The following is a 16,702-nucleotide window of genomic DNA, read 5'->3' as shown; positions in this document are numbered from 1 at the left end:
TACATTTTAAATATGTATGGCTTACTGTTTGTCAATCATACTTCAATAAACCTGTTTTTTTGTTTTTTTTTTTTTAAAAAAGAACTCACTGAGGGACTCCCCCTGATGGTCCAGTTGTTAAGAATCCACCTTGCAATGCAGGGGACACAGGTTTGTTCCCTGGTTAGGGAACTAAGTTCCCACAAGCCACGAAGCAACTAAACCTCTACGCCGCAACTACTGAAACTCGCGCCACAATCAGAGAGTCCATGAGCCACAGTGGAAGATCCTCCATGCCACAACTGACCCAACGAAGCCAAATTAAAAAAAAAAAAAACCTCACTGAACCATACACTTAAGATCTGCGTATTTCACTAAATGTAAATATAACTATAAAGGTGTGTTTTTTAAATAACTTTTTTGAAAAAGAGGAATTGCTTTTTTTAGAAGAGAAATAGCTCTTTTTAGACGAGAAATCGCTCTTTTTAGAAGAGAAATCGCTTCTGCCTGGCCTGGAGTTGCTGGGTGGCCCTCAGAATCCCAGAGATGGCTACCAGGGAGTGCCAGTTTGGGCTGGTCCCCTCCCTCTCTACTTCTCCAGGAAGCAGTGTCTTCCTATCAGAAATCTGGCTGGACTCTGAGCTGCTTACCAGCTCTGATGTATGTGGTTCGGTGAATTTAAGGATGAATGGAGAGCCCCAGGCAAACGGTGATAGCAGAAGGTTAAACCAGGCCAGATTTCCAGTCCAGACCCTGCGGCGAAGCCTGAGCCATTTTAAATTCCATTCATCTATCCCTGTGTATTTGCACAGAGAAGAACCTGTTGTACTTAACGTACTGATCTTGGAGCTGAGGCCAGGGAGGCTGGGACATGGCAAATATTGACACTGGCTGCCTGAGCTCTTTGCAGGCTGTGGCATTAAATCCCCTTCTCTGCTGATATGAACCAAGGGAGGGGCCTAGCTGATCACCCTGGGCTCTGCGTTTTCCTGGACTAGCTTATGGAATGCTGTTTGGGAGGTTGCTACAGCACCTGCTGCTTTCTGAAACCGGAAAAGAACAAACACCATTCTTCTGCAGCACCAGCCACCACCTGTTGACAGGCTGCCTCCTCCAGCGTAGGCTCCAGCCTTCTGTTCTCGGGAGTCCTGGCTAAGAAACAGTGAGCCATCAAGGAGTGGGGGTAGTGGGCTCTGGGCTTGGGCCTTTCAAGGTTTGATCCTGGCACCACCCTTTAAAAGCTGTGTGGTCTTAGCCCAGCAACTTCATCTGTCTTAGCCCCTGTGAAGTATGAATACCAAGCCAGGTTCCTTTATGAGGATAAGATAAAATGAGGTACAAGAGCTAAGACATAGAAGTTTGCAATAGTGCTTGGCATGTACTAAATGCTCAGCAAATATTGCTAATATTTGTAGACAGGTACTGCTGCCTGCCATTCCAGTAAACAAAGAATGGTGCCCACTATACATACCACTTCTGTAAAGATCAAACCATTAGCCACTGCAGCCTCCCACCGATGGTGCACCGTGAGGGGAATCCAGAATGGAGAAAACCAGGAAATACTCTGTGCTTTGGATACTGGCCCGAGACAGTTACGATGCATATGTAAAGAATGATTTCAGTGAACCCAGAGTCTTGTATCTTCCCATGCATAGAAAAGTGCCAAAATCATTCATTTGAGATGTCTTTTCTTTGTGATTAGCAGTAATCTTTTGGTGTTCAACTACATGCGTTTGTTTGTCTTCCCAGCAAGGAAAAGAAAAAAAAAAGCTGTATAACCGGGCTCCTCCCTTATCTTTTCAGAGTGGTTCCTCAGACCCATCTGAGAGGCTGTCTCCTGGACTATAGTTTTCAGTAAGGTCCCTGAGTAAAACAACTTGCAACTTTTAGTTGTATATTTTCCTTCTGTCGACATACTCATTAAAGGCCCCGCCCTTTCTTCTGCTGGAAGCTTTACTGTTTCCCAGGGGAATTCACCTTTTGGCTCTTCCTCTCCCCTTCCTGCCTGCAAAGTAGTCTGGTCGTGACATCCATGTATGGAGGAAAGCCTTCTGAGGAGAGCCTGTGCAGCCTGTCTTCCAGAAAAGGGAAGCAAACGTGTTTTTTTCTGCTGAAAACCTCTGCCAGCACCCTGCATGTCCAGGGTCAGGCTCACCCCTCCTGCTCAGAATCCAAGACTCTTCTTAATACTCCAGCCGCGGGGCTGCTGCTCATGCCCTTAGGCTCCCTCCTTGCACTGGCACCCTGCAGCTCTTCAGCCTGGTCTGCCCCGTCTCTGGCTCCTCCATGGCCCTGCTTGGGGGTCACTGCCACTGGGAGCTTCCCAGACCTCCTGAAACTTAGCATGAAACAGCCGACTGCCATAGCTAAGTGTCCAGACTCCTGGGGTTGTGAAACCCAGGTCCACGTGCCTGAGGCACAGTAAGGCCAGGTGAATGGAAGCGTCAGAGTTTAGAGCAAAGAAAGGTTTATTGCATGGCCAAGCAAGAACAGGCAGCTCAGGCTCAAAAGACCCGAACTCCCCAATGGCTTTCAGGGGAGCATTCTGTTTTTACAGGGGAGCATTTTTAAGGGCAACATTTGGGGAGAAAGGCTCCAGGATTCCTGACTTTCTTCTCCTTGGTAGGTTGTGAAGTAACAGTGTGGTGTTCCAGGAATCTTCACCATCCACCCTCTGGTCCTGGACAGTCTGGGGCCTAGTGCTTGTGCTAAGTCTGTGGCCACCAGCCTCCATCTGAGTGTGGGGGTCTTAGCTGCTACAGAACAACTCCAAGATAGGCATCAGATTGTTATGCTTATGCCTTGAGGAGGAAGTAGGACTCTGTTTTATCCCTTTCTTAACTTTTCTTGTTTTCTCGTTATTTTTCTTGCTTAACTGCTGTTCCTTTGTTTCTATATTCTTCACATCCCTGGTTATTAATAGTAACTGGTTGAGCCTGCTCTTTGTAACTCGGGAAAGACCTAGGAGACCAAGTGAGAAATGAGGGGGTGAGGCACGGAAAGGCCTTTGTTCTGGGCGACCCCACAGGATTCTGTTTCTCTGCCTCTGCGCTCACCAGTCGTGCACCCTTCAACAGGCTGCCTGGCCTCTCTAAACACTGTACCCCCCTCGGAGCCTTTGTTGGAGGATGAGAGGTAAAGTTCTTCTTGCATGGTGCCTGCTTAGTAGTGAGCACTCAGCAAGTGTCAACCGTGTGCACCCAGAAAGCTGGGTTTTGGTTTTCCCCTGCTACTGCCATGCTGAATGGACTCAGGCAAGTTGGTCTCAGCTTTGGTTTCTTCATCCTATAAACTGAAACATCTTAACCCCACGGGCCTGTTAGGGGATGGTTGACTGAAACCATCCACCTTGGCCAGACACAACGATAACTTGCTTATGAGTTGTCTCACAACAGGAGGTCCCATCAGTAAGGACCCTGAGTCAGACCAAATATGGGCCAAACACAATGACTGCCCAGAGACAGCCCAGAAGTTAGCCCCATTAGCACAGTACAACTGGGGCCACGCGGCAGAGCAGTCCTCCTGGGCTCCCTATTGCTGTCCATCCTGGGGCCCATTCACAATCAAGATTTTTGTTTTGTCAGTTTGTGGGCCTTCTCGGACAACTCATTCTGAGTGTTAGGAAGGAGCCCACTTTCAGGCCCTGGGAAGGGGCCCCTCTTCCTGTAAAGGCCCATAGATGGGCTTGATTGGGAGCAGAGGATAGAATTATGTGCAACTGAGTGCCTCTGAGCATTTTTCTGAGAAAGCTGCAGCCCACTGAAGAGCTCAGGACTGAATGACCACTGAGGTCTCTCCATCTCTCTCCCACAGGGGCCAACCTTTGCACCACCAGCCCCTGGCGGGAACTGGGCCTCTCCTGCAATTGAAACACCAAGGCTGACTGGTATTGAAACACCGTCAGGGCACAATCTTTAAAAGAATGGCATAGCACTTGAGGATACAACACAGACCGATTGGAACTGTTAGGTCCAATTTGGCAGATTTGACTTCCAGTGGACCTCACTGTATACTCACATTAGTGTGTGCTAAATGACACACCCACAGGTGCCATGACAGTTCCAAGGTTAACTATAAAAGGTCAAAAAGTGGGTGGTGGGCCAATTCCTGGAAAGCTCCCCTTTCCCAAAATGGTTGGAAGAATCCTCCCATTCGTTAGCCTATGAAATCACCCATCCCATAAAAACTAGCCGCCCCGTGTTTCAGGCCCTCCCCCTTCTGAGATGGCCCACGCTCTGCGTGCGGAGTGTGTTTCTCCCAGGGCCATTCTCACCTTTTGAGAGGGATCGCATTCTGTCTGCAGAATATGTGTCTCTCTAAATAAACCCACTTCTTACCTATCCCTGAATTGTTTCTGTGAAGAGACCTGAAGAACCTGAGCTTCATTAAGTCCTGAGACCAGGCGTGTGACCTCAATTAAAAGGCAGTGGGCTCAAGTCCCAGCCCGGGTTTTGGCGGAGTGTGAGCCCAATCTAAGCTGTGTGGTTTCAGTGGGAGCTAGCATAGGCTCTTGTTCCCATGGCCTCCCCTCAGTGACCTTGTTTTCAACATCTAATGCTCCGGGCACCGGGAACATGTTGGCATGTGAACGCTGGGCATGAGCTGCTGGACATTTTCTTGTTCCCCGGGTTATGCTTACTCGCTCAGTTGTGTCCGACTCTTTGTTGCCCCATAGTTCATAGCCCGCCTGGCACTCTGTCCAAGTGAATTTTCATTTCTTCCTCCTGAGGGGTCAGTCAGTTCCTCTGGATCCGTCTTCGGAACCGAGGATGCCTTGAGCATGCTGGCTGTGCCCCATTTGTGCTGCCCTTGGAGAGAAACTCAGCCAAAGGTGCCAGAACCCAGGGCTGAGCCTCGCTCGGGCAGGATCTCTGAGGTGTCCTGTTCCGCGAGCTGGCCCTCAGTTCATCTGAGTCAGAAATATGGTTATATCCTGGCTCTCCAAGTCCCCTCTTTGGTTCCCTCAGCCCAGCACTTCCTGCTGCCCCAGCCGTCCTTCCAGTGTGAGGGGCCTCCTCCGTGACACCTTCTTCTCCTTGGGCACTAGGGTCCAGGTCTGTTCACTTCTGGGTGCCTGGCACTGGGCTTGGCACAGAACAGGCACACAGAGACTGTTCAGTGAGCAAATGAATTGACTCAGGCGGCAATGAATGAACCGGAGCTCACCTGTCTCTCAGATGTCCATTTTTAATTCAAATCTCACAGAAGACTGATACATAGAATTGATTTATTAATTTCCAACAGGGATATGTCTGTCTTCATCAACAGGAACCCTCTTATTAGCCAGATTCCAAGTCCATCTTTCAGTATAAGGGTGGGACACTTTCTGACCCTCAAGCTACATTTTTAATAACTGAGAGACTCTGCCTCCACCCCGGCCAAGATAGGGTCACATTGGTAGCAGAAACGACTTTGGGGTTGGGACACCATGGACCGTGTTTGAGTCCCACTTCTGAGCCTGACTTTGCTGTATGATCCTGGGGGCCACAGTTTCCTCATCTGTTTAATGGATATATCCATCCTTGCCTGCCTGGGTGTTGTAAAACCGGAATGTATGCCAAGAAACAGCTGGTTCACTCAGGCTTCGGGATTGAAATACAATCCCAACTTGAAGGAACCTGGGCTGTTTGGTCGGGCATGTGGTCTTGGGGTGAGAGTGGAAGTGGTCCAGAGGAGAGGGGATGGAAGGGGTTGAGGAGGGGCTCCTCAGGCTGTTCTTCCTACAGTTCGGAGCCTCCTGGGGTGGCTTTCTTGTAGCAGGGCGACAAGTACCCCATCTCATGTACATCTCATGTGATCCATTAGTGGGCCCCACTAGATTATTGAACTGGGAAAAACACTGAGGCTGTATCCAAACCTAGCAATATCTGCCTTAGGTACCAAAGCAGCAGGGAGTGGCATTATGTACCGTATATGTGCCATCCAGAAGGGCTAAACTTCTCAGCTTGGTGTTCAAGCCCCAAACTTATTTTTTCTCCAAGGAGTGACAAGGTCAGGATCTATAAGCGTGTCTTGGAGCAAAGGAGCAGATTTCCTCTGTGTGTCGCCAGAGGCGGGCTGCAAATCATGGAAGCAGGTTTCCTTCATCTTTGTTAGGAGCTGCCTAACATGGTAATGAGCCCCCCATCCCTGGAAGCATCCAAGCAGAGGACGAAAAACTTGAAAGCAGGAGAGGCAATTCCTATTCAGAGACAGTGGTGTGCAGATTCCTCTACGTGATCTCAAAGACTCCTTTCTGCCCTTGGATTCATGGCGCATGTGAAGGGTTAGCAGCACCATTCCAGCCAGCAGCCCGCTCTGGCCTGGGTGATTCAGTCAGGGCCAGGACAGGAGTACTCGTCAGACCAGTCGGAGCAATGCTGCACACGATCCCGGCAGAGGCTCCTGGGGATACAGCTGCAGTATCTGAAGACAGTCGAGGGGCAGCGCCACCACCCAGGGCCGCAGGGCGGGCAGGTAGTCCCTGGGAAGACAGAAGAACAGCTGGAATGCCCCATCCACCAGGGCACTCCTTAGCCCTGCAACTGGCCATAGCCCCCACAGCCCTACCCTATCTGACACAGGTTGACTGTATTCCTTATTTCCTGCAGAAGAGAGAATCTAGACTCCCCAGCTCAGCTCAGAGCCTCCTGGGGTGGCATCCTCGTGGCAGGGAGACAGATACCCTGTCCCATGTACATCTCATGTGATCCATCAGTGGGCCCCACTAGGATTATTGAGCTGAGAAAAGCACTGAGGCTGTGTCCAAGCCTAATAATATCTGCCTTAGGTACCAAAGCAGAAGGAAGTGGCATATATATCGTATATGTGCCATCCAGAAGGGCTAAAATTCTGTGTGACTTTGCGTGTGACCTCAAGCAAGTCTCTCACCCTGTCTGAGCCTCAGTTTCCTTATCTGCTTGAGGTTGTTACTAAGAAAGATAGGCCAAGTGCCAGGCCCACAGACAGTGTTCAGATATTAACGGGTGCCCATCATCTCCCATCCTCCCCCTCACCCTAAATCTGGTCGCACCAGCCCACTTACGACTCCCTGAGGGAACCTCGCAGGCCTCCCTCCTTCACCCTGGACCCTGGGCCTCCAGGGTTCTCTGCTGCATACTCAGCCTCTGCCTGGTGAGACCCTGTCCATTTTTTAAGGCCTGCTTGAACACAGTCTCTTCCGAGAAATCTCCCTTGGTGATTTCTTCTCCCCTCCCCCGCAACAAAAACCTCTCCAGGACCCCTGGCACTACCTTTAGTCACTAGCATGATGTAAGTCCTAGGGATAGGACATATGTTTGACCCCTGGCTGCTTCCCAGCAGGACCTAGCACCAGGCCAGCCCCCAACAGTGCTCAGAACATATTTGTGGGTTGAATGCCAGGGAAGAGATTGGAAGCAAACTATGGGGGAGTGAAAGAACTCAAATCTTAGAGTTGGGAGACCTGAGTTCATACCCAAGCTCCCTCTTTATCACTCATTTTACTAAGTCACTTCTCCCCTCTGGCCTCAGTTTACCTATATATAAATTAGGGCCAGTGATTTCTGCTCTGCTTTCCTCACAGGATTGTTGGGTGGTGCAGAGGAGATGAGGGAAGCCCAGGTTCAAACCCCAGTTGGGCTACGTATGTACTCTTCTTGTGACTGCCCTCTGGGCTTCCTGGCTTCCTCATTTGAGACCTTGAAACTAAGCTCCCCACCACAGAAGAATAACTCTCTGGAAGGAACCACTTGTAGTGGTAATGAGCACCCTGCCACTTGAGGCATTCAAGCAGAAGTGGAAAACATCTTCCTAGAATGAAAACAGGAGATGCAGGGGGAACCTCAGAGATTCTCTGGTTAACTTCTGCCCTCTGGCCACTGCCTGGCCAGTTGCCCAGCCCAGCCTATGCCCAGACCCCCACCTGGGCTCAGTTCATCTGAGCAGTCCCCGCAGTTGTTGATCCCATCACACATTTGGTCTGAGTAGATCCAGGAAGCAGGGTCTCCACAGTGAGCCACGAGAAAGCCAGGGAGGCTCTGGGGCACAGCTCCTACAGAGGGAGAGATGAAGCAGGAGCAAGTCCACATCTGGCTGAAGTTCAGGTACAGGCAGGCTGGTACATTCAGGCTGCAGGTGTCTCACAGCTAAATGGAGGTAGACTGTCCTGACCAGCCTGGCAGCTGACAAACCCAAGGTCACTGAGCATCCAGGAAGGGCACAAGGAGAACACAAGAAGAATGTTTCCTGGGGAGGTCAGTCAAGGGGAGAGGAGGGTTCTTTCCCTGTTCATCCAACAGCATGCCCAGAGCTGCTCCTCCCTTCCACACGCCTACTCAGCTCTTGCTCCTTCCCATCCACAGCATGTCTTACTCTCCTCCTCCCTCCAGAAATGTCCTTCTTGACACCTGTCCAAAACCATCCCACCTGCAAGCCCAGGTTCAAGTTCCTTCACCTCCAGGAAGCTTCCTCCAACTGGAACACAACAAGCATAAATGTGGAGTTTCCCTGGTGGCTAACCGGTAAAGAAATCACCTGCCAATGCAGGAGACACAGACTCAATCCCTGATCTGGGAAGATTTTACATCCCATGGAGCAACTATGCCTGTGAGCCACAACTACTGGGCCGGTGCTGCAGAGTCCGAGAGCCACAGCTGCTGAGCCCACGTGCTGCGACTCCTGAAGCCCCTGCACTTAGACCCCGCGCCCCACGGCAAGGAAACCACTGCAGAGAAAAGCCCGAGCACCGCAACCAGAGTGGCTCCTGCTCTCTGCAGCTAGAGAAGCCAGATCGGCGGTGGGGACCCAGCACAGCCACAGATAAGCAGAATAAACACTTTTTAAGAAGAATAGATGTGAGGTCTTGCACTTGGATCCTGGAACTCAGGGCATGTGCGTTCACATGTTTTGTGAGAGGGAATCAGACACCGTTCTTGAAAGTGGGTTCTATATTAGACAGCAGTGTGACAGGGCTACCAAAAATTAACACAAACTCAGGCCACATCACTAGAGATATAACCCAGACTTAGGAGGGGAAAAGTCTTTGTTCTTTGGACTGGGCAGAGCCAGCTGGAAGTGTCATGGATGCTTCTGGAGCTAGTCCAGGGAGAGGGACATGGGCAGTTGGTTTGTGTTCTGTGGATGTTGGTGGAGTGGGAAAGACCAATCACAACGGGGTGACTGGGAGTTCAGAGTGTAGTTCAGAGAAGAGGAAACTCATGCGGGACAACAAAGCAATCTCCAATCCACGCAGTGATGCCATTATGGGAAACAGATCGACATATGGTTCTTGGAGGGCAGGGGTTGATGAGAGGTTACAGCTGGAACCAGTCAAGGGTGCTGTTGGGAGGTAGCCCTAAACTCAGTACAAGGGAGACGTCCCCATTGGAAAACCAGAGTGAGAGCAGCGGCTGCCTCGAGTTGTAGTGAGCTTCTATCCTGGCAGTGTGCAAGCAGAGGCTGGGTGGCAGAGGAGTTGGGGCATGAGCTGGAACATGGGCTAGATGAATTTAAGGCCTCTTCTGGTCTTGAGGGCTCATGACGCAATGACCCTCCCTCATAAGCTATCCCGCCCCACCCACTCTAACTCACCGATCTCTTTCCCTCCTCTGTGGCAACTCCTCTCTCTTGAGAACTGTCAGGTCTAAGGTCTGGGGTTAGACCTTCCCATTCATTCATTGGTTGATTCACTAACTTCATCATTTATTCAACAAATCATTCCAGATATTTCTCTGTGCAGAGCCCTGTGCCAGGCCCTGGGCCCCAAGAGCAAGCAGACTAGGTTTGCCTCAGAGGAGTTCACAGTTTGATGGTGGGGGCAAACATGCCAAACGAGATTGACAATCAATGTGACTGGGGCTGGGACACAGGTAAGCACAGGGGCTATGAGAGTCCAGTAAAGGGAACTTCATCCAGTTTGTGGAGAAGGCGATGGCACCCCACTCCAGTACTCTTGCCTGGAGAATCCCATGGATGGAGGAGCCTGGTGGGCTGCAGTCCATGAGGTCGCTAAGAGTTCGACAAAGCTGAGCGACTTCACTTTCACTTTTCACATTCATGCATTGGAGAAGGAAATGGCAACCCATTCCAGTGTTCTTGCCTGGAGAATCCCAGGGATGGGGGAGCCTGGTGGGCTGCCATCTATGGGATCACACAGAATCAGACACGACTGAAGCGACTGAGCAGCAGCAGCATCTAGTTTGGGAGTCAGAGAAGGCTTCTTGGAGGAGGTAACACTTGAACTCTGCCGTGAGGGTTGCATAAAGTTTCTCCAGACCCAGAATGGAGGCATTCCCTTGTGTGGGCATATGTGTGTGCATGTGACTGGGACAGGGTGGGAGAAAATGTTCCTGGCAGTATACAACCAAAGGCATAGAAGCACACAAGGATGCCTGGTACGTTCAGGGTGGTCAAGCTTCAGTCTAGCTGCAGGGAGAGCTGGAGTTGGGGCAGCTCTCAAGGGGCCCTGGCGTAGGTACTCACGGCACAAGGCCTCCTCCTCGTCCTCGCCACGGGCACAGGTGCGAACGCCGTCACAGACCCTGCTGGCCGGGATGCAGCTGCTCCGGTCGTCGCACAGGAAGCCTGTCCTGTTCGTCTGTGTCACACAGGCCTGGGCCCCTGAGTGGGCGGGGCCAGCCCCGGAAGGGTCAAGGGTGGTGTTCACAAGGGCATCACCAAGTTCTCCCCCTGAGCCCCACCTGAGCTGGAGCGAGGGGCTGGGGCCACAGGGAGGACCCTGAGCTCGGCATTGAAGATAGCGTGCAAGCCCCAGTTCAACCACTTGCCAGCTGTGTGACCATGGGCAGGTGACCTGACCTCTCTGTGCCTCAGGTTCCTTGTCTCCAAAGTGGGGAGCATAGCACACACCCCGTGGGACTGCTGGGGAGATTACACAAAAGTCTCTGTGTGAATAAGCCTGGAGAGAGTGCAGAGAAAGTCATGGTTCCCATGTCTATCGAACAACCATCTCACGGGAAGCTCCTCAGGACAGGCCTCAAGCCAGTGATGGGGTTTTCATGGCAGGGCTCCTGGTGCAGGTGAGGGTGTCAGAGGCAACATCCTGGGGCCAGCTAGTGACCGTTATGCCACAGTCCTTATATCTGGGACAGCTGTACAGGCTGCAAACACATTCACATTTTTATTCTATTGTTTCCCTGAACCCTCCTGTGACATGCTGTCACTAGCCCCATTTTACAGCTGAGAAAAGTAAGACTCGGTGAGGTTTGAGAGGCCTGGCAACACAGCTAATAACCAGGCTGCTGCCTCTCTCTTTCCTGAGGTAGGGCTGCCTCCGCAGTGCCCAGGAGTGGTGGGGACCGTCTGAGTGTCTGTCCCTCTGAGAGTCTTCCCTCTGTCCCACTGCGTGGAGCACCCAGCCCTGGGGCTGCTCCAAAGAATTAGGGGAGAGAAACTGACAGAGGAGCCTGGAGGTCCAGTTCTGCGGGTTGTGCACGCAGACACACGTGTGTGTGGGTTGGAGGTAGGGGTGAGTTTATGTGGGTCTGTGCGCATGTGAATCACAGCTCGTCTCCTGGAACTGCCTCAGCTAGTGTGAGGGGGCTGGCTCTCAGAGGCACATTGTCACACACACACAACTGCCCACAGACATACACGCTTGGACACACTTGCACAAACACAGACATGCACACACAAGGGCAAACACACAGATATGTACCTGCACATACAAACATGTGCATGCACACAGATGCTTGCACACATGTACACACAGACACTCAGGTACATGCATGGAGGCAGCTCTTCCTGTGTTCACATCTACCCGCAGTGTCCGTGCACAGGCACGAGGGTGCCGTGGATTCTACCCCTATTCTCACTGTGTTCCCTTAGCACCTCCTGCTAGGCAACAGAGACATCTCTCAGAAAGGTAGGTCTGGGGACATCCCACCTCCAGCTAATTCCTTCCCATGGCTCTCTAGATGGTGACCTCCTTCCCCAGTGCAGCTTTTGAGGCGCTGGGCCCTGGGCCCCTGGCCCCACCCGCTGCCCTGTCCATCGAGCCCACTGACCTTCTCTTCATATTTCCTTTCACCCCACACATGCTGTTCCCTGTGCCTGGATGCTTTTCCCGCCACCCCCTCCACCAACCAACCCTGCTTTCCCTCCATGCTTCAGTGCTGTTCCCTTCTCAAGGTGCCCATCCTGATCCCTGAACTGGCCAGAGCCCCATCCCAGACTCTCAGAGGTCAACTAAGCCTGCCTTAAAGTGCTTATTGGGTTAACCTCCGTGTCACTCTGCAAACTGTTAGCTCCACGAGGTCACGTTTGGTGTTGGGCTCACTGCTGAAGCCTGCCTGGCTTCAGGGATGTACTGGACAGGTCCCTGTCCTTTGTGGTCAAGACAGACACACAGAAGGACAACACCACTCTGGGTGATTGGGCTTGGGGGGAGAGGAAGTGTGAGAGCAATGGGAGCTGAAACGAGGCTCCTAAACAAGGCAGGCAGGGGAAGGCTTCCTGGAGGAGGTGGCATCATAGCTGGGTCCACTTCAACAGCTCAGGCTACAGATGTGCAGATGGAAGCTCAGAGGTGTGTGCTTGTCAGAGTCAAGTGTGTGTCTGTACATGCACCCTAAGGGACTGTTCAGAAGTCACTTTGTGGAGAAGCCAGGCAGGATCAGTTTCCCCCATCGCTCTGTGTTCCCTCTACCCTCCCAACAAGTCTGACCCACTCTCTTTTGCCCACCCTGACCTGGTGGGCGAGGTGGGGGTCCGAGGATGGTGACCAGGGCGATCAGAGCTGCAAGAGTGGTCAGCAGGAGCATCAGGAAAGCTGAGAGGCAGGCCCCTCGGCGTGAGCAGCAGCAAGGGCTGCAGTTCGCTGTGTGGGGTGGGAAACCCGTGATGGAGCAGCCAGTCCCCTGCCCTGAGCCCTACAAGTGGTCCCTCTTCACTGGGGTCCTGGGGTAGGACAGGCTTCCCTGGAGGAGGGCGCTCCCAAGCCCACTGAGAGGCTCTCAGCTCTGCCTGTGGACCCACTCCACCAAACGCCTGGGCCTGGCCCACATCCAGTAGCTGGTGAGTGGCAGTCGGGACGAGGGCCCCAGGTCTCTGCTCCACCCCCTAAGCCCCGTGTCCTTCCATGAGTCTCAGGAGATGAGGAAGGAGACACGGACACCTGCTTACTGAGTTCCTGCCGTAGGGCAGAAGCCAAAGCAGGCCCTTCATGGCCATTAGTTCATTACTCAAGACAACTTTTATTTTACAGATGAGGAAACTGAAGCTCAGAGAAGGAAAAGTCCAGGTCCCCTTGTGTGGAGCTGTTATGTCAGCCCACATCTGTTTGCTGCCAAAATTGGCACTCTTTCCATGGTGTCAGCTGATTGTTCCTTCTGGAACCTGCCAGGATGCTGGTTGGAATCCCAGCTCCACCACTTTTCAGCTGGGCCACTCTGAGAAGCCCCTTTACTTCTCTGTGCCTGTTTTCCTCATGTGGGAAATGGGGCTCCAATGCCTACATTAGAATTGTTGAGAGGATTGAGCTAGGTACTGGATCAGAACAGGGCTTGGTACATAGTAAGTGCCATAAAGGTTCTAGCTACTATTTGTCTTTATTGAGCATCTACTATGTGCCAATCTGGAAATGATAGTGACACCCTTAACTGACTTTGCTCCTGAATTTTTTCTGGCTTTTGAAATAATGAAAGAAAATCTTATTGGGGACCTTCTAAGTTCCCTGGTGGCTCAGATGGTAAAGAATCTGCCTGCAACATGGGAGACCCATGTTCAATCCCTGGGTCGGGAAGAGCCCCTGGAGAAGGAAATGGCAACCCACTCCAGTACTCCTGCCTGGAGGATCCTGGCAGGCTATAGTCCGTGGGGTTGCAAAGAGCTGAACATGACTGAGTGACTAATACCAGGTGCTCTGCTCTGTAGAGGACATAAAAGCAAGCACATCTCTGATCCTTGCCCTCCAAAAGCTTGTAGTTGCACTTAGAAGGCAAGGTCTGGACACAAAAACAAGAGTGTGAGCGCTCCTCTGTCCCCCGGGGACTATTTTCTGAGGGAAGGGCAGGAGCATGTGTCCCCAGAGGTCAGCCCAGCAGCAGGCACACGATAGGTGCTTTGGGAAGAACCCAGTTTGAGTCAGTTCAGGTCTCTTCCATACAGTCCACTCACATTTTCAGAGCAGCCTGCTCTGTGCTGGTCCATCAGTCAGAACAGTACCTGTACCCCAGCAGCTCGCACAGCCAGGTGACCAAGGTGGTGAATGGGGTGTCCTGGGTGCTTGAAGGAGGATGGGATTTCCATGGGCGGGTGGAGGGGAAGGTGCAAGGAGAGCGCAGTCCAAGTAGAGGGCCCAGGAGGGTAGAGGTCCCGATGGCATGTGGGGGACAGAAAGTGTGGCTGAAGCCCAGGGTGGGGGTACCTTGGGAAGGGAGACATATTAGGAGACGCAGCATAAATCTAAAGCCCACATTCCTTGCAGCCTTGGTCAGTGGCTCCCTTGTAAACTCGGGTAACCAGGGAGACAGCGAGAAGGCTGGCAACGAGAAGCGTCCTGGTCAGTTGGCCAAGCAGCTGCTTCTCAAATATTTGCGCAGCACAGGTGGGGCAGGAGGGATCACAGGAGCGTCTCGGGCTCCATGGCCAGGTGAAGGTCGCACTTCAAAGCCTGAAAGCCCTTAAGTGCTGATCCCCCTGGGGACAGATGGGAAAAGGAGGCCATTATTCCACGCCAGGTCCTTCATGAAACAGGCTTGAAATAAATGAGCGCCACTGTGGAGCAAAAAGATACTGGGGCTCTGCAAGCCGAGGGACCCTAATTTGAACTTGAACCCTGCCTCATGCCTCCCACCCGTGCGGGATCCCAGTTTGGCTGAACCACCCGACCTCACGTCACCTCAGCTGCCTCATCTGCTATTGCACCTAATAGGAGACCCCCTCGGAGCTGACCATTGGGTGTAGAAGAGGCCCCATGGTGCTGGGCACACAGTAGGGCCTTGATCCTTGGTAGTTATTAATAGTAGCTACCTCTCTGGGTCTCTCCCCTCAGTGGTCAAGTGAGAGTCAAGACTGAACACATAGTAGGTGCTCAATAAAAGTATTCTTTTCTTATTTATTCCACAGAAGTAAAGCACGCTGTCCTGGTCACTTGGTGAGCCTGTGGCTGAGAGCAGGTGCTCAATAAATGTGAGATCCCTCCCACCTTATCCCTCAGAGGTAGAGACCCACCTGGGTCACCCTGAGTCAGGGACTGGTCTCTAGAGCTCTTTCCTCTATGGGTTTTGGGGGGCAGTGTATGTCTGTGGGGTGGGCAGCACATGAGCTTATGCATTTAGCAAATGGCCATCAGTACAGATGGCTGGGACACTGGGAATGGATGACATCAACAATGGGGCAGAGGTCTGAGAGACAGAGGGAGCCTTAGGGAGCCGCTTTTGTGTCTCCATAGCAACCGCCCAGCATCAAGGAAGTCCCATGTGGGTGAGGGGCTGGCCCCAGGTCCCCCAGCCTTTACCTTCCCCTCCAGGGAGGGCTTTGCTTCCAGCAGCAGCATTGCCATTGGCATCCCCCTGCCCAAGAGAACAGAATGTGGGGCGGGCTGAGGTGAGGGGAGGTCCAGCCTCAGGCGGCTAGACTGAAAAGTTTTTCAGAAGCCTCACAAGAGCCTTGGGTGGAAACACTGTCCCTCCCACTCGGCTGCCCCACACTCATGTCTACTTTATGTTCCCACGCTTTTGCCTGTACTGTGCCCTTTGCCCGGAAAGCCTTTTCCTCCACTGCCTATTTGGCAAACGTTCATCCTTCAAACCAGCTCAGGGGGTACCCCCTTGGAGAAGCTCCCCAGGCGCCCCACCTTAATGTTGATTATTCCCTCCCCTAGCCTCCTGTCCCCTCCCAGCTCTCACCACCTGAACCATGTACCTGGTTCACCTGTTGCATCTCCCTACAACGTGGTAGAGAGCCTCCGGGACGGTGGGGGACCTCAGTGTCTCCCCTCTTTACTGCCCACCATTATCCCGGGGTTTGCCCCGCGCCCCGCCCCCCAGGTCAGGAGCCGTCTCGGGGCAGCTCTTACCTGGGGGAAGATCTTGTTCATGTCTCCGGCCCCCAGCTCCAGTCTCCGGCCCTAGCAGTGCGGAAAACTCGCCAGGTTCCCGGCCTGTCACCAAGGGCAGCCAGGAGGAGGAATGACAGGAGGCCTTTCCTGGCCGCACCCTCCCTGTGGGTGGGCTCCTCCCAGGCTGCCTCCTGAGAAGAGGAGAGGGCAGGAGGGCCCTGCTCTGGCCTGGCCTCTTCCCCCTCTGCAGGCTGACAGCCACGCTCCAACGCCAGAATTCTCTATGTGAGAGAAGAGCCTGAGGTTCAGAGAGCGAGAAACTGCCCTTGAGTTACACGGTGCACGGGTTGAGAGGGAAGCTGAACCCAGAAATTTTTCAGTGTGTGATTTTTCTCCACATCGATGATGAGATGAGGATCTCAGGTCCCCCCCAGCTGCATGAAGATCCAGGCGGAAATACCCAGAATTAAGGTTCCAGTGGCTAAAAAGCAGGGATCGTGCTTTCACTGATGTTTGTTCAATGAAATACATAATCTGTGTGGAAAGAATATGTATTTTCCACTAAAATGATAGGTCACTTAACCTGAGTTTCAGCTTTTTCATCTGTCTCTCGAAACTTCTTTTCCCCTCATTCCTGAAGAAAGGCAGTGCCCCCGTAGATGGATTTCTTTGTCCTCCCCACTCAACACCCAACACACTCTCTAGAAATACACACACACATACATCTGGAATCACACTGCAGGG

The 16,702-nt window shown here is 52.4% G+C and overlaps 1 protein-coding gene across 1 annotated transcript; it reads right to left on the bottom strand.

Moving 5' to 3' along the window:
• Positions 1-6,290: 6,290 nt before the first annotated feature.
• On the bottom strand, positions 6,291-15,997 carry LDLRAD1 (low density lipoprotein receptor class A domain containing 1). The gene is made up of 6 exons (XM_052638067.1): positions 15,977-15,997; positions 15,416-15,470; positions 12,647-12,775; positions 10,420-10,557; positions 7,862-7,990; positions 6,291-6,442 (listed from the first exon to the last, which is right to left on the bottom strand). The coding sequence occupies exons 1-6, from the start codon at positions 15,995-15,997 to the stop codon at positions 6,291-6,293; spliced, it is 624 nt and encodes a 207-aa protein (XP_052494027.1).
• Positions 15,998-16,702: the final 705 nt, after the last annotated feature.

This window comes from Budorcas taxicolor, chromosome 3, assembly GCF_023091745.1.
Source record: "Budorcas taxicolor isolate Tak-1 chromosome 3, Takin1.1, whole genome shotgun sequence".
NCBI lineage: Eukaryota > Metazoa > Chordata > Mammalia > Artiodactyla > Bovidae > Budorcas > Budorcas taxicolor.
Note: the sequence above shows the minus strand (reverse complement) of the source record. Positions and strands in the feature narration are given on the sequence as shown.

Coding starts and splice junctions, on each gene's coding strand:
- LDLRAD1 (XM_052638067.1), bottom strand. CDS start 15,997: ATGAACAAGATCTTCCCCCAG. Junction 15,471..15,976: donor TGAACAAGATCTTCCCCCAG/GTAAGAGCTGCC, acceptor TCTCTTGGGCAG/GGGGATGCCAATGGCAATGC. Junction 6,443..7,861: donor CTCAGATGAACTGAGCCCAG/GTGGGGGTCTGG, acceptor CTGTCTTCCCAG/GGACTACCTGCCCGCCCTGC.